A 19,149-nucleotide genomic window follows, 5' to 3' on the forward strand; every position below is an offset into this window, starting at 1 on the left:
CTTCTTTACTTTGAGGGTGGCAGAGCACTGGAACAGGCTGCCCAGAGAGGTGGTAGAGCCTCCTTCTTTGGAGATACTCAAAACCTGCCTGGACGCATTCCTGTCCAACCTGCTCTGGGTGACCCTGCTCTGGCAGGGGGGTTGGACTAGATGGTCTCCAGAGGTCCCTTTCAACCCCTGCCATTCTGTGATTCTGTTATCTCTTCACATATTTAACAGGTCCAAGAAGGAAAGATTCTTTAAGATTTGAAAAGATTATAAGGATCCCTTTCTTAGAAAGTAGTCTTTAATGGTTTCCCATTTTCTATCTGAGACACCAGAAACAATTTTATGGTGGACATGAAGGAACATTCAACACCTGATATTGGCTACAATAAGCAGAAGTTATTTAAAATAGCACTTAAAAAGCAAGTATTAACATAATTTAATTTTCTACTACTGCTACATAGTAACCAGTTCCCAAACAAGAATCAGTATAGCTGAGAAGCATGAATTGTTAGCTCAGACAACACGATGCAAACATGAGCATGCTATTTCTGTTTGCTTTGCAAGTAAATTTGCTTTCTGTTTATTTCTTGTTATCTAGATAGCTGACAAAGGCTTTTTCTACTGCTGAAGATGATATCCTATTTTGTGAAGATGAACATTACAGAGCAGCACACTACTTGCTGACTAACATTCAAGTGCTTCATATCTCATTTACACTAAATGAGAACAAATTAATGTATATAACTTCCTAATAGTAAAATAATCCTGGTTACAATTTCGGATAAAGGGCTATTTGTATTTAGAACAACTAATTCTAACTCATACTGAAAGCTGATTCCAGCAAATCCTCATATTGTTAAATACGTAATTGCTTTGTTTCCCCTTGTTATTTCTTTCTTATAAAGGAAGCACCCAGATTTGCTACGACTTTGACATTCAAGTATGTCCTGTGAGCTGCAATAACTGAGGAATAGACTCAAAACAATCTCCTCAGATTACTAATAAGATGCCTGCATGTTACCGTAAATTTAGTCACAACAGCTTTAGACAAGCTTCTCTGTTCCTGTTGGTTTCCTCATGTTTTCATTCTTTAGCCTGTAAAGGATTTTTTAAGTAGCATGGTTTAAAACAATTAAACCCTAGTAAAGAGCTACACCATACATGGATAAAACGAAAAGTAAAAAATATTCAATTTATAATACAATTGTGTTCTATACTATACTAAGTTATAAACCCACAAATAAACAGGTTACATTTTTTTAAAAGAAAACATTTAATTCTCACCTAAAATGATTGACATTTGTTTTACTAAGGAATGAAAGCACAAATGAACCCGGTCTCCGATCACTCTCTCGAATAAGGTAACTTCCAGGTTTTCCCGCTTGCCGAAGACGTTCTTCTGCAATTGCTCTGTCGAGTTTTCCATGATACCACCTAAAAAACAATGTAACAATGTGTCAGAATTTAAGGTGTCAGAATTTAAGGTGTCAGAATTTAAGGCTTCTGTTTATTCTCACAGAACAGACCTGTGAAACTAATGAAAGTTCTCAGTTAAAACTGATGCAATTCCAAACCTTTGTTTCAAATACAGTTATCAGATGTTTACATGTGCAACCTCTCTCAAATTACTTATTTCCAATACACAGATTTCTTTAAAGCTTCACAGGTTCAGACAACCCATTTCCCCAAATAACTCGCACTGGAGGAAAGCGCTCTGAACCATCCAAAGGGGACAAAGGCTCTCTATAACCAGCTGCTGCTTTCCTCCTCAATTTGCTCATTTTCAGTAAATGGGCAGAACCAGAGGTAACTGATCAGATGCAGGCTGTTGTATTTTAAGCCTACTCAAGCTTCAATTCAGGCTATAACCTGTTTCTAAAATGACAAACACAGATCACAGTATCAAAGCCTGCACCTAAACAAAATGACAGCAGTCACCAGACCATATTTCAGCCATAAAAAGTCTTCCCCAAACCCAACACGAAGCCTATTAAAATCAAATACAGATGCACAGCAACTCACAGACTGCAAAATATGACAAAAGAACACTTCAGTTTAAGGCAAGGGTTAGACTCATCATTCAAACATTCCCTACCCTTACCTCAATTTTCTATTTACAAAACTCTAATCAGACCTCTTTCTACCCCAATCAAATGGGGGGGGAAGCAGCAGTGGAGGGAACAAACCCAACTGTTGCCAAGCGTTGTTCTCAAAACCTCTTAAAAAGGAAAACTTTTATACAGCTACTGTTTTATACTATTTAAATTATCAACTATTTCAGATCATTCACCTATTGATTCTACCAGTTCACGTACGTCTTGCAAGAGTTGCAAAAAAAGCAGAAATATTGCCAGAAATATTTTATCTATGAAATGGAAGTGAAAGTTGGCTTTGAGAACTCCTATCAGAATGAAAGTCAAATAAACTATACAGATACAGATCACATATACCGGCAGAAGCAGTACCAGTGTAGATATTGTTTACATAGGCAAAGCTGCAGTCTTGTTAGTATAGCTCTCTCCTTTGCTTCTCCTCATCCTGATTAAAACAAGTTAAATCAGGGAAAGAGTTGTCTTGTCTGTACATTGTATAGCACTTGAGGCAACGTTAGATAGATCATGTCTGTGGTAGGTCAACCCCAGCTGGCATCTAGCCACCCATACAGCTGCTTGCTCACTTTCTCCAACCCCCAACAGAACAGGGTAGGGAATAGGAAGAGCAAAAGCAAGAAAATTCGAGGGTTGAGATAAAGTTTAATAAGTGAAGGAAGAATGAAGGAAGGGAGCTGGGGGAAACAGAAAACAAAACAACAGAAGCAATGCAAAGGCAATCACTTGCTACCTCCCACGAGCAGACCAACACCCACCCAGTTTCTAAGCAATGGCTACCTTGGAAGACCCCCCACGCCCCCCCCCTTTTTTTTTTTTTAATTGTTGAGCATGAGCATGCTGAGCATGGTATGGAATATCCCTTTGGCCAGCTGTCCTGGCTGTCTCTCCTCTCAACTTCTTACCCACCTCTAGCCTACTTGCTGGAAGGCAGGGGGAGCAGAGTGAGAAACAGAGAAAGCCTTGACAATTCCAGTGTGTTATCAACACTGTTTTAGCCACAAATCCAAAACAAAGCATCACAGGGGCTGCTATGAAGAAAGTTAACTCCAGCCCAGTCAGTCCCAGGATACTCTCAAACAAGGCTCTGTAACCATTTTGAATTTTATAGGTCAAGATCAATAACTTAAATTTGATGCTGTTCCGACTGCCAAATGCTTAATGCATTCAGTTAGAAGCAATGCTTAACATCTCTCAACTTCACACCAAATATATTTTTTTCCTGAAGAGATGCAAAAATGTTGTCTTACCTACAGTGCACTATAATATTAGTCTCATGAAAAGAATTAAAGATTGGATAGGAGGATATCAAAGTAAAATAACTTGCCTAGTTATTCATAAAAAGAAAGCTGCCCCTCTGGCCATGACTCTTATCAAATGTACTAAATTCAAAAAGTAACTCAGTACTACTAAGATTTATACCCTTCATCATTGCCAAGGACAAGATCACCATAATTTCTAGTCACCTCTTATTTTCTTGCCTAGTCCTAACTAGGAACACTTTTCTGTTTTCAACATTAACTTTGCAGGTTTTAAGTGATGATAATTGTACTGGGTTTGGCTGGGATGGTTACTTTTCTTCATAGAAGCTAGTATGGGACTAGGTTTTGGATTGGTGCTGAAAACAGCGTTGATCACACAGGGATGTTTTAGTTACTGCTGCGCAGTGCTTACACAGCGTCAAGGCCTTTTCTGCTCCTCACACTGCCCTGCCAGTGAGTAGGCTGGAGGTGCACAAGAAGTCGGAAGGGGACACAGCCAGGACAGCTGACCCCAACTGACCAAAGGGATATTTCCATACCATATGACATCATGCTCGTCACAGATGGAGTGATTCACTTCACTTGTGTCCTGGTTTGAGCGACACAGGATTAATTTCTCTTTCAGTAATTTTACTTTTCAGTAAGGTCTCTTCTCATGCTTGGGAAAACTGTACTTATAGAAGACTCTAGTGTCTGAAGCCCCCTGAGCTAGCAGATAGGAGCAGGGAGCAGAATGAAGCCCCCGTAATCCAGAGGGAGATGGTGAGGGACCTGCTCCAACACCTGGACGTACACAAGTCTATGGGGCCAGATGGGATCCACCCGAGGGTACTGAGGGAGCTGGTGGAAGTGCTCACCGAGCCACTTTTCATCATTTACCAGCAGTCCTGGCAAACCGGGGAGGTCCCAGTTGACTGGCGTCTAGCAAGTGTGACGCCCATCCACAAGAAGGGCCGCAAGGAGGATCCGGGGAACTACATGTCAGTCTGACCTCAGTGCCTGGGAAGGTCATGGAACAGATCATCCTGAGTGCCATTATGTGGCACATGCAGGACAACCAGGCGATCAGGCCCAGTCAGCATGGGTTCATGAAAGGCAGGTCCTGCTTGACAAACCTGATCTCCTCCTATGACAAAAAGTGACCCGCTTGGTGGATGAGGGAAAGGCCGTGGATGTTGTTTACCCGGACTTTAGTAAGGCCTTTGATACAGTTCCCCACAGCATCCTCCTGGAGAAACTGGCTGCCCATGGCTTGGACAGGAGTACTCTTTGCTGGGTTAAAAACTGGCTGGAGGGCCGGGCCCAGAGTGGTGGTGAATGGAGTTCAATCCACTTGGCAGCCAGTCACGAGCGGTGTTCCCCAGGGCTCGGTATTGGGGTCGGTTCTCTTTAATACCTTGATCAATGATCTGGAGGAGGGGGTTGAGCACACCCTCAGTAAGTTTGCAGACGACGCCAAGTTGGGTGGGAGTGTTGATCTGCTTGAGGGTAGGAAGGCTTTGCAGAGGGATCTGGACAGGCTGGATCGATGGGCCGAGGCCAATGGTATGAGGTTCAACAAGGGCAAGTGCCGGGTCCTGCACTTGGGTCACAACAACCCCATGCAGCGCTACAGGCTTGGGGCGGAGTGGCTGGAGAGCTGCCTGGCAGAAAAGGACCTGGGGGCGTTGGTTGACTGCTGGCTGAATATGAGCCAGCAGTGTGCCCAGGTGGCCAAGAAGGCCAACAGCATCCTGGCCTGTATCAGGAACAGTGTGGCCAGCAGGACTAGGGAAGTGATCGTCCCCCTGTACTCGGCACTGGTGAGGCCCCACCTCAAGTACTGTGTCCAGTTTTGGACCCCTCACCACAAGAAAGACACTGAGGTGCTGGAGCAGGTCCAGAGAAGGGAAACGAAGCTGGTGAGGGGTCTGGAGAATAAGTCTTATGAGGAGCGGCTGAGGGAGCTGGGGTTGTTTAGCCTGGAGAAAAGGAGGCTGAGGGGAGACCTTCTTGCTCTCCAGAACTACCTGAAAGGAGGTTGTAGAGAGGTGGGGGTCAGTCTCTTCTCCCAAGTAACAGGCCATAGGACAAGAGGAAACAGCCTCAAGTTGCGCCAGGGGAGGTTCAGACTGGATATTAGGAAAAATTTTTACACCGAAAGTGTTATTAAGCATCAGAACAGGCTGCCCAGGGAAGTGGTTGAGGCACCATCCATGGAGGTACTTAAAAGACGGGTAGACATAGTGCTTAGAGATATAGTTTAGATTAGCGATGGTTTTTGTCAGTGTTAGGTTGATGGTTGGACTAGATGATCTGAAAGGTCCCTTCCTACCTAGGCAATTCTATGATTCTATTTAACATTTCTCTACCCAGCTCTCTATCTTCAACTGTTTTTTCTCACTAATACGTTGCCTCAACAGATACCAAGAGTGACTGTAAGAATACATCTACTGTGGGTAGGATTTTTGTTTTAACAAGACAGTATTTTGACAACCTATTTCATCTTGTAAGGTTAATATCTTTTGATTTCAACTGATTCCCATTTCAAACTGATAATCACTGCTTAAAGAAACACCATATGAAAATATGAATTGTTTTGGAATATACTGAAACTGCTTCTACCATCTTAATGCAATGCTAAGAGATATCTTGTCAACTTTAAGATTTTTATTCCAATACATAAACAACTGAACTATTTCACATATCACCGGTTTACTACTAAATTAAGTATCATTCATTCATTTTGTAGGCATTTCCATAACACCATTTCAGACTGCCATCAACCTCTGGCAGTGAGCTCTGCAGATGGGGGTAGTAGAGAGTGCAGAAAAAAAAAAAAGACCAAAACACACAGAATTGCCCACTCTATTCCCTAGCATCCAGTGCCTCCCACCTACCATTAAGCTACAGCATAAACATGCTACTTCTATACTCAAATGAAAAAGCACCCACTGAACAGACAATCATTAAGTCAGTCTCACTCAGGATTGTGGGGCTACCGTTGCCTTACACAGTATTTGCATGCCCCCTGCACACCAAGGAGAGAACTGGAACAGAGGTAGGATGTGTGATGATTGGTTAACATGTCCAGATAGTGCTTCCGCAACTCAACAATTAAAGAGGACAGCCCGACTGGGGAATTCTGAATTCCCTGAGTCCGTCGGCTGGTCTGTGTCACTCACCCAAAAAAGCCATGCCCTGCTTCCTGCCAAATAACCATGGTTATGTAAGCCTTTGCATTCATGGATATTAAGTTTAGCCCAGTATTGGTAAATTAATGGATTTGCTGTTGTTTTGACCTGGATAATTGTACTACTGAATTACTGGATGTGTTGTCATAACAACACAGATAGTTGTACTACTGATCTGTATTTATTACTGTACCTATATTTAGCAATAGCTTGCTTATCCCTAAAGCTGATGGCCAGCCATCTGTATCCTGAACCTATAATTTGGCAGTGCCACCTTAGACCCTTACAAGGATCAAAGATAAACATCAATCATACTTTGGGATTTTGAGTATTTTAATTAAAAAATACGTTACATATTGACAAGCTCCTCCCACTGCTAGAAAATTAAAGAAATCACATTAAACTGTATTCCCGTTTTCCTGAGGTACTTGGAAAAGAGAAGAGGGAGTTAAGTGTATCAATCAGGTGTTTGCTTATAATATTAAGGTGACAGATCTTTGGTCTGGTAATAAATCAAGAGTTCAATTCTATAAAAGCAGATGGTATGACTACAAAGAAAGGACGTGTCCTGGTTTGAGCGACACAGGACTAATTTCTTTTCTAATGCTTGGGAAAATTGCACTTTTAGAAGACTCTAGTGTCTGAATTCGTGAAAATATTTACTTCGTAGTCAGCTATGGTATGTGGGTTTCAAGGTCTCAGTGTTTTCGAGCTAGCCAGGTGCACGGACGAGGAGGAGCGAGACCCGGGCGCTTGACCCAAGCTGGCCAACAGGATTATTTCATACCATGAACGTCACATTCAATATAAATTAGAAAGTTTGCTGAGGAGTTTTTTCTCTTCTGTGATGGCTGCGATCCTGAGAACTTCTTGCCCCAGTGATGGACCCCTGAGGCCTTCCCTTCCTCCTGAAGCTGTAGTGCTCGCAGCGTCCCACATTTGCTGTCCACTGCTGGGAGTGCACGGCTTCCTGCTGATAGAATTGGCTGAGTATAATCCTTGTATATTTTATATTGGTATCGGGATCAATACTGGCTCTTTAGTATTATTAATGTTAATTATTTAGTCATATCCTATTAAATCTGTTTATATTTCAACCCTTGCGTGTCTGTTTTTCCCTGCTTCCCCTTCCTTAGCAAAGCTTTTGACACTGTCTCCCATAACATCCTCATTAGGAAGCTGAGGAAGTATGGGCTAGACGAGGTGACAGTGAGGTGGATCGAGAGCTGGCTGAGTGACAGAACCCAGAGGGTTGTGATCAGCGGCACAGAGTCCAGTTGGAGGCCTGTAACGAGTGGTGTCCCTCAGGGGTCAATACTTGGACCAATTTTGTTCAATATATTCATTAATGACCTAGATGAGGGGACAGAGTGTATCCTCAGCAAGTTTGCTGATGATACCAAGCTGGGAGGGGTGGCCGACACTCCAGAGGGCCGTGCTGCCATCCAGCGTGACCTGGACAGGCTGGAGAGCTGGGCAGAGAAGAACCTACTGAGGTTCAACAAAAGCAAGTGTAGGGTCCTGCACCTGGGAAGGAAGAATGCCAAACACCAGTATAGGTTAGGGGCGGACATGCTGGGAAGCAGCTCTGAGGAGAAGGACCTGGGGGTCCTGGTAGACAGCAAATTATCCATGAGCCAGCAGTGTGCCCTTGTCGCCAAGAAGGCCAATGGCATCCTGGGCTGCATAGGGAAGACTGTGGCCAGTAGGTCGAGGGAGGTCATTCTTCCCCTCTACTCTGCACTGGTGAGGCCACAACTGGAGTACTGTGTCCAGTTTTGGGCTCCCCAGTTCAAGAGGGACAGGGAACTACTGGAGCGAGTCCAGCGTAGGGCAACCAAGATGATTGTGGGACTGGAGCACCTCCCTTATGAGGAAAGGCTGAAAGAGCTGGGACTCTTTAGCCTGGAGAAGAGAAGGTTGAGGGGGGACCTGATTAATGTTTACAAGTACCTAAAGGGTGGGTTTAAGGAGGACGGAGCCAGGCTCTTTTCAATGGTTCCCAGCGACAGGACAAGGGGCAATGGGCACAAGCTAGAACATAGGAAGTTCCGTTCAAATACAGGGAAAAACTTCTTTACAGTGAGGGTGACAGAGCACTGGAACAGGCTGCCCAGGGAGGTTGTGGAGTCCCCTTCTCTAGAGATTTTCAAGACCCGCCTGGATGCAGCCCTGAGGGATGTGCTTTAGGCAACCCTGCTCTAGCAGGGGAGTTGGACTAGATGATCTCTAGAGGTCCCTTCCAACTCTGAAGATTCCGTGATTCCGTGATTCCTGGGTGGGGAGGGGTCATCAGGTGATAGAATAATTGTCTAAATGATGATAAATTGTTATGGGTTTCTCAAACCATAACAGACGCTTCCAAAATAAAATATCAGGACTGAAAGGATACAACTTACTATCAACATACAGCTAATTCAAATGATTTAACTGAGAATAGTAAGAAACTGGCTTTGTATTAAAATAGATGCATGAAAGAGAAAAAGGTTTCTGATTATTTTTAATTAGCCAACAACTTTTTTTTTTTAGGTCACAAACAGGAAAAGTTACAAAGAAAAAACAGTTAAGTAGATGGAGGTATAAGTTTCTGAATCAATTTTTTAAAATCTATTTTACTGCCTCGATGCTTTTATATTAAAGTATCTGCAAGAGCAAATGCTCAACTACACAGTTATGCTGGTCCTGCAGAGACTTCAATATCCCTTTTGTCTTAATAAGGCAAGTAGCCTCATCGACCAATACAGAAAATTAGGGCCTTCGCAGTCTTCCCCCTAGAACATGCTTTTTGTCAGAAATTTTGTATCCTCTTTTATGAAAATTAACCTTCATGCTATCATACGAGTTACAAGACAATACTCTAACAACAAAATCCACTTACGTTTGTGAAAGTAGTAACAACTGCTTAGAATCAAATCATCATCATCAAGAATCACCCCTTTCTAAAAAGATTTCCCCAAAAAACCTACTTTCTGAGAAACAGAATAACCAAGTTGTAACAGGAAAAAGCAGTCTGATCTTTCAGAGAGAAAACCAGGAGATCAGAATTCTGTATCTCTCTGACTTAATACACAATATTGATTATGTGCTTCTATTTCCCTCAGCCTTTATCTAAACTGCCTGAATTGATTATATTGCTAGGTCTTTATGGAAGTGTACAACTTTAAGACTATTCAAACACTGTCTTCACAAAACAGAGTCTTATTCTTTATTAACTTCCACAAAACGTCAAGAATTTAAAAGAGGAAAGGATTAGTAGAAAGCCTGTCAAGGTTAGAGAGATTAACTTTCTTTAAAAAAATAAATCATTTAATATTACAGTTTACCTCCTCCTTACAACTGCAATGGCTTCCGAAATACCTGAAATAATGCAGAAGTCAACTCTCTGGCACTGGAGTTATGAGAGAAGGTAAAAATAAACCCAAATTCAGATGGGTTTTCAGGTGAACTTTGACCTATACCTTGAAACCCTGTTATTCTCTATACTTACTACAACTTCAGGAATAACATATTTCTAGATGCCAACGTAAGCAATTTAAGCCTTTGAAACTGTTTCATTTTGGGGAGAATAAGGTACCTGCTTGAGGGCTGTTCCAATACAAGCCTTGCAACCTTTTTATGTTAATCTGCAGACTTCCTAGAGTTAGTTCATTGTTAAATCCAAAGGTTGTGTTTAGAGCACTTGCTAGTTACGTGAACTCTATATAACATTATCTGATTTTTTTTTTTATTTCACAAAATATAAACACAGAACTGCTCTGCCTCTAGTGCAAAATTCTTTATATTACTAGCACCGTAGGAATCCCAATTAACCTAACTGGAAAGCAGCTCTGCAGAAAGAGACCTGGGAGTCCTGGTGGACAACAGGATGACCATGAGCCAGCAATGTGCCCTCGTGGCCAATGGTCTCCTGGGGTGCATTAAAAAGAGCGTGGCCAGCAGGTCGAGGGAGGTCATCCTCCCCCTCTACTCTGCCCTGGTGAGGCAGCATCTGGAATACTGTGTCCAGTTCTGGGCCCCCCAGTTCAAGAGGGTCAGGGAACTACTGGAGAAGGTACAGCGGAGGGCTACCAAGATGATCAAGGGACTGGAGCACCTCTCTTATGAGGAAAGGCTGAGAGCCCTGGGTCTGTTTAGCCTGGAGAAGACTGAGAGGGGACCTCATCAATGCTTATAAATATCTAAAGGGCAGGTGTCAAGAGCATGGGGACAGACTCTTCTCAGTGGTGCCCAGCGACAGGACAAGGGGCAACGGGCACAAGCTGGAACACAGGAAATTCCATCTCAACGTGAGGAGGCACTTCTTTACTTTGAGGGTGGCAGAGCCCTGGAACAGGCTGCCCAGAGAGGTGGTGGAGTCTCCTTCTCTGGAGATACTCAAAACCCGTCTGGATGCATTCCTGTCCAACCTGCTCTGGGTGAAGCTGCTTTAGTGGGGGGATTGGACTAGATGATCTCCGAAGGTCCCTTCCAACCCCTACTATTCTGTGATAAGTATAATGAAAACCTTAATGAAGGCTTGCAGTTTCTTTTTTCAATAGTCTCTTCTCCCCGAGCATAACCTAATTAAAAACTTCTACGACACTTCCACAGGAGTTTGACGCACGCTTCCCACTGAGAAAAGGAGGGGGCCCGACGCCGCGCTTCCCGCTGCGGCGCCCCCCCTTCCCGCGAGGGAAGCGCCCAGGGATAGCGGGCGTCCGGCGGGGCGCGGAAGCGCTGCTACTCACTGGTTCGTGGGGGGAGCGTTGAGCGGGATGGCCACCTCCTCCTCTTCATACTCCGGCCCATCCAACGAGTCGCCTTCGTCCACGGTTCCCAGTCCCCCCGCCAAGGAAGGTGGCTGTGGCGGCGGGGGAAAAGCGACAGTGCTGGGTTCGGGTGGGGGCAGCAGCCCTCCGGACATCTCCTGGCCCTGGCCAGTTGTTGTCACGGCGCCACCGCCTCCAGACACCAGAGGGGCAGGCCCCGAGCCTAGCGACAGGAACCCCAGCGCCGAGCACAAAGCCGGACCGCCGGCGCCCGGGGTGTCCCCGCCGGAGCCCACCAGGAAGGAGCCCTGCGGCCCTAGCTCCTTGCCACGGCATAAGGTGGGGTAGTGCTCCGACTCAGCTCCGCCAACGGCTCTCACCATCCCGGCGGAGGTAACCGAGCCGCCCTCCTCAGCCCCGGCTTCGGCCGCCATCATGTTGAGCCTCGCCCCCTCCTACCTCCCCCCCGCCGAACGCCGCACACTGGGAAGGTGGCGACGACTTCTCCCTCCCCGCGCCTCCGCCTGCAGGGAGCAGAGCCGGGACGAGGGGAAGATTTCTCCAGCAGAGACGGCCTCCGAACAATAGGCGTCTGGGCGCCTAAAGCAGCTCCGCAAGGCCCCAGCGCTGCTGCCTTATCCCCCTGCGGCCGCGAGGGGAGCAACTCCTACAGAGACACAGCTATGCTCGCTCGCTCACACACTCCCCCCCCGAAAGCCAGCGAGGACGCATGACTGCATGGGCGGGGCAAAGAAGAGGGAGGGAGCGAGATAGCTAGTGACAGAAAAGAGAGTAGATTGGTGAGCTGCACTTGCGCGTTTAGTGTCTCGTCTCGTCTCGAATCTCATCTCGTGTAGGGAGTAGGCAGTAGCTTGCGGAGCGTGAGATAGCTGCGGGAGAAGATGCGGGCAGGTTCACTGCTCCCTCATCAGGGGTGTAAGGGATACAGGGAGAGGAGAGAAGAAAAAATTTAAGAAGTTCCCCATCATCCCCGCCTTGTGAAAAAAAAAAAGCAGCAAAATAACGCCCCAGCAGCGCTGGGGCCTTGTGGAGCTGCTTTAGGCGCCCAGACGCCTATTGTTCGGAGGCCGTCTCTGCTGGAGAAATCTTCCCCTCGTCCCGGCTCTGCTCCCTGCAGGCGGAGGCGCGGGGAGGGAGAAGTCGTCGCCACCTTCCCAGTGTGCGGCGTTCGGCGGGGGGGAGGTAGGAGGGGGCGAGGCTCAACATGATGGCGGCCGAAGCCGGGGCTGAGGAGGGCGGCTCGGTTACCTCCGCCGGGATGGTGAGAGCCGTTGGCGGAGCTGAGTCGGAGCACTACCCCACCTTATGCCGTGGCAAGGAGCTAGGGCCGCAGGGCTCCTTCCTGGTGGGCTCCGGCGGGGACACCCCGGGCGCCGGCGGTCCGGCTTTGTGCTCGGCGCTGGGGTTCCTGTCGCTAGGCTCGGGGCCTGCCCCTCTGGTGTCTGGAGGCGGTGGCGCCGTGACAACAACTGGCCAGGGCCAGGAGATGTCCGGAGGGCTGCTGCCCCCACCCGAACCCAGCACTGTCGCTTTTCCCCCGCCGCCACAGCCACCTTCCTTGGCGGGGGGACTGGGAACCGTGGACGAAGGCGACTCGTTGGATGGGCCGGAGTATGAAGAGGAGGAGGTGGCCATCCCGCTCAACGCTCCCCCCACGAACCAGTGAGTAGCAGCGCTTCCGCGCCCCGCCGGACGCCCGCTATCCCTGGGCGCTTCCCTCGCGGGAAGGGGGGGCGCCGCAGCGGGAAGCGCGGCGTCGGGCCCCCTCCTTTTCTCAGTGGGAAGCGTGCGTCAAACTCCTGTGGAAGTGTCGTAGAAGTTTTTAATTAGGTTATGCTCGGGGAGAAGAGACTATTGAAAAAAGAAACTGCAAGCCTTCATTAAGGTTTTCATTATACTTATCACAGAATAGTAGGGGTTGGAAGGGACCTTCGGAGATCATCTAGTCCAATCCCCCCACTAAAGCAGCTTCACCCAGAGCAGGTTGGACAGGAATGCATCCAGACGGGTTTTGAGTATCTCCAGAGAAGGAGACTCCACCACCTCTCTGGGCAGCCTGTTCCAGGGCTCTGCCACCCTCAAAGTAAAGAAGTGCCTCCTCACGTTGAGATGGAATTTCCTGTGTTCCAGCTTGTGCCCGTTGCCCCTTGTCCTGTCGCTGGGCACCACTGAGAAGAGTCTGTCCCCATGCTCTTGACACCTGCCCTTTAGATATTTATAAGCATTGATGAGGTCCCCTCTCAGTCTTCTCCAGGCTAAACAGACCCAGGGCTCTCAGCCTTTCCTCATAAGAGAGGTGCTCCAGTCCCTTGATCATCTTGGTAGCCCTCCGCTGTACCTTCTCCAGTAGTTCCCTGACCCTCTTGAACTGGGGGGCCCAGAACTGGACACAGTATTCCAGATGCTGCCTCACCAGGGCAGAGTAGAGGGGGAGGATGACCTCCCTCGACCTGCTGGCCACGCTCTTTTTAATGCACCCCAGGAGACCATTGGCCACGAGGGCACATTGCTGGCTCATGGTCATCCTGTTGTCCACCAGGACTCCCAGGTCTCTTTCTGCAGAGCTGCTTTCCAGTTAGGTTAATTGGGATTCCTACGGTGCTAGTAATATAAAGAATTTTGCACTAGAGGCAGAGCAGTTCTGTGTTTATATTTTGTGAAATAAAAAAAAAAATCAGATAATGTTATATAGAGTTCACGTAACTAGCAAGTGCTCTAAACACAACCTTTGGATTTAACAATGAACTAACTCTAGGAAGTCTGCAGATTAACATAAAAAGGTTGCAAGGCTTGTATTGGAACAGCCCTCAAGCAGGTACCTTATTCTCCCCAAAATGAAACAGTTTCAAAGGCTTAAATTGCTTACGTTGGCATCTAGAAATATGTTATTCCTGAAGTTGTAGTAAGTATAGAGAATAACAGGGTTTCAAGGTATAGGTCAAAGTTCACCTGAAAACCCATCTGAATTTGGGTTTATTTTTACCTTCTCTCATAACTCCAGTGCCAGAGAGTTGACTTCTGCATTATTTCAGGTATTTCGGAAGCCATTGCAGTTGTAAGGAGGAGGTAAACTGTAATATTAAATGATTTATTTTTTTAAAGAAAGTTAATCTCTCTAACCTTGACAGGCTTTCTACTAATCCTTTCCTCTTTTAAATTCTTGACGTTTTGTGGAAGTTAATAAAGAATAAGACTCTGTTTTGTGAAGACAGTGTTTGAATAGTCTTAAAGTTGTACACTTCCATAAAGACCTAGCAATATAATCAATTCAGGCAGTTTAGATAAAGGCTGAGGGAAATAGAAGCACATAATCAATATTGTGTATTAAGTCAGAGAGATACAGAATTCTGATCTCCTGGTTTTCTCTCTGAAAGATCAGACTGCTTTTTCCTGTTACAACTTGGTTATTCTGTTTCTCAGAAAGTAGGTTTTTTGGGGAAATCTTTTTAGAAAGGGGTGATTCTTGATGATGATGATTTGATTCTAAGCAGTTGTTACTACTTTCACAAACGTAAGTGGATTTTGTTGTTAGAGTATTGTCTTGTAACTCGTATGATAGCATGAAGGTTAATTTTCATAAAAGAGGATACAAAATTTCTGACAAAAAGCATGTTCTAGGGGGAAGACTGCGAAGGCCCTAATTTTCTGTATTGGTCGATGAGGCTACTTGCCTTATTAAGACAAAAGGGATATTGAAGTCTCTGCAGGACCAGCATAACTGTGTAGTTGAGCATTTGCTCTTGCAGATACTTTAATATAAAAGCATCGAGGCAGTAAAATAGATTTTAAAAATTGATTCAGAAACTTATACCTCCATCTACTTAACTGTTTTTTCTTTGTAACTTTTCCTGTTTGTGACCTAAAAAAAAAAAGTTGTTGGCTAATTAAAAATAATCAGAAACCTTTTTCTCTTTCATGCATCTATTTTAATACAAAGCCAGTTTCTTACTATTCTCAGTTAAATCATTTGAATTAGCTGTATGTTGATAGTAAGTTGTATCCTTTCAGTCCTGATATTTTATTTTGGAAGCGTCTGTTATGGTTTGAGAAACCCATAACAATTTATCATCATTTAGACAATTATTCTATCACCTGATGACCCCTCCCCACCCAGGAATCACGGAATCACGGAATCTTCAGAGTTGGAAGGGACCTCTAGAGATCATCTAGTCCAACTCCCCTGCTAGAGCAGGGTTGCCTAAAGCACATCCCTCAGGGCTGCATCCAGGCGGGTCTTGAAAATCTCTAGAGAAGGGGACTCCACAACCTCCCTGGGCAGCCTGTTCCAGTGCTCTGTCACCCTCACTGTAAAGAAGTTTTTCCCTGTATTTGAACGGAACTTCCTATGTTCTAGCTTGTGCCCATTGCCCCTTGTCCTGTCGCTGGGAACCATTGAAAAGAGCCTGGCTCCGTCCTCCTTAAACCCACCCTTTAGGTACTTGTAAACATTAATCAGGTCCCCCCTCAACCTTCTCTTCTCCAGGCTAAAGAGTCCCAGCTCTTTCAGCCTTTCCTCATAAGGGAGGTGCTCCAGTCCCACAATCATCTTGGTTGCCCTACGCTGGACTCGCTCCAGTAGTTCCCTGTCCCTCTTGAACTGGGGAGCCCAAAACTGGACACAGTACTCCAGTTGTGGCCTCACCAGTGCAGAGTAGAGGGGAAGAATGACCTCCCTCGACCTACTGGCCACAGTCTTCCCTATGCAGCCCAGGATGCCATTGGCCTTCTTGGCGACAAGGGCACACTGCTGGCTCATGGATAATTTGCTGTCTACCAGGACCCCCAGGTCCTTCTCCTCAGAGCTGCTTCCCAGCATGTCCGCCCCTAACCTATACTGGTGTTTGGCATTCTTCCTTCCCAGGTGCAGGACCCTACACTTGCTTTTGTTGAACCTCAGTAGGTTCTTCTCTGCCCAGCTCTCCAGCCTGTCCAGGTCACGCTGGATGGCAGCACGGCCCTCTGGAGTGTCGGCCACCCCTCCCAGCTTGGTATCATCAGCAAACTTGCTGAGGATACACTCTGTCCCCTCATCTAGGTCATTAATGAATATATTGAACAAAATTGGTCCAAGTATTGACCCCTGAGGGACACCACTCGTTACAGGCCTCCAACTGGACTCTGTGCCGCTGATCACAACCCTCTGGGTTCTGTCACTCAGCCAGCTCTCGATCCACCTCACTGTCACCTCGTCTAGCCCATACTTCCTCAGCTTCCTAATGAGGATGTTATGGGAGACAGTGTCAAAAGCTTTGCTAAGGAAGGGGAAGCAGGGAAAAACAGACACGCAAGGGTTGAAATATAAACAGATTTAATAGGATATGACTAAATAATTAACATTAATAATACTAAAGAGCCAGTATTGATCCCGATACCAATATAAAATATACAAGGATTATACTCAGCCAATTCTATCAGCAGGAAGCCGTGCACTCCCAGCAGTGGACAGCAAATGTGGGACGCTGCGAGCACTACAGCTTCAGGAGGAAGGGAAGGCCTCAGGGGTCCATCACTGGGGCAAGAAGTTCTCAGGATCGCAGCCATCACAGAAGAGAAAAAACTCCTCAGCAAACTTTCTAATTTATATTGAATGTGACGTTCATGGTATGAAATAATCCTGTTGGCCAGCTTGGGTCAAGCGCCCGGGTCTCGCTCCTCCTCGTCCGTGCACCTGGCTAGCTCGAAAACACTGAGACCTTGAAACCCACATACCATAGCTGACTACGAAGTAAATATTTTCACGAATTCAGACACTAGAGTCTTCTAAAAGTGCAATTTTCCCAAGCATTAGAAAAGAAATTAGTCCTGTGTCGCTCAAACCAGGACACGTCCTTTCTTTGTAGTCATACCATCTGCTTTTATAGAATTGAACTCTTGATTTATTACCAGACCAAAGATCTGTCACCTTAATATTATAAGCAAACACCTGATTGATACACTTAACTCCCTCTTCTCTTTTCCAAGTACCTCAGGAAAACGGGAATACAGTTTAATGTGATTTCTTTAATTTTCTAGCAGTGGGAGGAGCTTGTCAATATGTAACGTATTTTTTAATTAAAATACTCAAAATCCCAAAGTATGATTGATGTTTATCTTTGATCCTTGTAAGGGTCTAAGGTGGCACTGCCAAATTATAGGTTCAGGATACAGATGGCTGGCCATCAGCTTTAGGGATAAGCAAGCTATTGCTAAATATAGGTACAGTAATAAATACAGATCAGTAGTACAACTATCTGTGTTGTTATGACAACACATCCAGTAATTCAGTAGTACAATTATCCAGGTCAAAACAACAGCAAATCCATTAATTTACCAATACTGGGCTAAACTTAATATCCATGAATGCAAAGGCTTACATAACCATGGTTATTTGGCAGGAAGCAGGGCATGGCTTTTTTGGGTGAGTGACACAGACCAGCCGACGGACTCAGGGAATTCAGAATTCCCCAGTCGGGCTGTCCTCTTTAATTGTTGAGTTGCGGAAGCACTATCTGGACATGTTAACCAATCATCACACATCCTACCTCTGTTCCAGTTCTCTCCTTGGTGTGCAGGGGGCATGCAAATACTGTGTAAGGCAACGGTAGCCCCACAATCCTGAGTGAGACTGACTTAATGATTGTCTGTTCAGTGGGTGCTTTTTCATTTGAGTATAGAAGTAGCATGTTTATGCTGTAGCTTAATGGTAGGTGGGAGGCACTGGATGCTAGGGAATAGAGTGGGCAATTCTGTGTGTTTTGGTCTTTTTTTTTTTTTCTGCACTCTCTACTACCCCCCATCTGCAGAGCTCACTGCCAGAGGTTGATGGCAGTCTGAAATGGTGTTATGGAAATGCCTACAAAATGAATGAATGATACTTAATTTAGTAGTAAACCGGTGATATGTGAAATAGTTCAGTTGTTTATGTATTGGAATAAAAATCTTAAAGTTGACAAGATATCTCTTAGCATTGCATTAAGATGGTAGAAGCAGTTTCAGTATATTCCAAAACAATTCATATTTTCATATGGTGTTTCTTTAAGCAGTGATTATCAGTTTGAAATGGGAATCAGTTGAAATCAAAAGATATTAACCTTACAAGATGAAATAGGTTGTCAAAATACTGTCTTGTTAAAACAAAAATCCTACCCACAGTAGATGTATTCTTACAGTCACTCTTGGTATCTGTTGAGGGCAACGTATTAGTGAGAAAAAACAGTTGAAGATAGAGAGCTGGGTAGAGAAATGTTAAATAGAATCATAGAATTGCCTAGGTAGGAAGGGACCTTTCAGATCATCTAGTCCAACCATCAACCTAACACTGACAAAAACCATCGCTAATCTAAACTATATCTCTAAGCACTATGTCTACCCGTCTTTTAAGTACCTCCATGGATGGTGCCTCAACCACTTCCCTGGGCAGCCTGTTCTGATGCTTAATAACACTTTCGGTGTAAAAATTTTTCCTAATATCCAGTCTGAACCTCCCCTGGCGCAACTTGAGGCTGTTTCCTCTTGTCCTATCGGCCTGTTACTTGGGGGAAGAAGACTGACTCCCACCTCGCTGCAAGCTCCTTTCAGGTAGTTCTGGAGAGCAAGAAGGTCCTCCCCTCAGCCTCCTTTTCTCCAGGACTAAACAACCCCAGTTCCCTCAGCCGCTCCTCATAAGACTTATTCCCTCTAGACCCTCACCAGCTTGTTTCCCTTCTCTGGAAATGCTCCAGAATCATAAGTGTATTTCTTGTAGGTGAGGGGCTCCCAAACTGGACACAGTACTTGAGGTGGGGCCTCACCAGTGCTGAGTACAGGGGGACGATCACTTCCCTAGTCCTGCTGGCCCACACTGTTCTGATAAAGGCCAGGATGCTCTTGG

General features: G+C 45.6%; 3 protein-coding genes across 4 annotated transcripts in view; 1 reads left to right on the plus strand and 2 right to left on the minus strand.

The window, feature by feature from the left end:
• LOC128902080 (ras GTPase-activating protein 1-like) overlaps positions 1–11,905 on the minus strand; it is a 79,856-nt gene extending 67,951 nt beyond the window's left edge. The window contains exons 1-2 of the mRNA XM_054184431.1: positions 11,259–11,905; positions 1,273–1,422 (exon numbers count right to left, since the gene is read on the minus strand). Coding sequence (XP_054040406.1) covers positions 1,273–1,422; positions 11,259–11,716 — 608 coding nt within the window. The 5' untranslated portion in view covers positions 11,717–11,905. The remainder of the gene's footprint in view (positions 1–1,272; positions 1,423–11,258) is intronic.
• A 276-nt stretch (positions 11,906–12,181) lies between these two features.
• Positions 12,182–17,322, plus strand: LOC128902079 (ras GTPase-activating protein 1-like). 2 transcript variants are annotated; one of them, XM_054184429.1, is made up of 2 exons: positions 12,182–12,962; positions 16,716–17,322. In XM_054184429.1, the coding sequence occupies exons 1-2, from the start codon at positions 12,505–12,507 to the stop codon at positions 16,885–16,887; spliced, it is 630 nt and encodes a 209-aa protein (XP_054040404.1). In that variant the 5' UTR covers positions 12,182–12,504; the 3' UTR covers positions 16,888–17,322. The 2 variants fall into 2 exon arrangements, with proteins under 2 accessions (XP_054040404.1, XP_054040405.1); XM_054184430.1 differs by having other exon boundaries at positions 16,719–17,322.
• A 763-nt stretch (positions 17,323–18,085) lies between these two features.
• The window catches only part of LOC128901926 (ras GTPase-activating protein 1-like), a 5,824-nt gene continuing 4,760 nt past the window's right edge, over positions 18,086–19,149 (minus strand). The window contains exon 3 of the mRNA XM_054184068.1: positions 18,086–18,132. Within this exon, the coding sequence (XP_054040043.1) occupies positions 18,086–18,132 (47 nt within the window). The remainder of the gene's footprint in view (positions 18,133–19,149) is intronic.

Source organism: Rissa tridactyla, chromosome W (assembly GCF_028500815.1).
Source record: "Rissa tridactyla isolate bRisTri1 chromosome W, bRisTri1.patW.cur.20221130, whole genome shotgun sequence".
In the NCBI taxonomy this organism is placed as follows: Eukaryota; Metazoa; Chordata; class Aves; order Charadriiformes; family Laridae; genus Rissa; species Rissa tridactyla.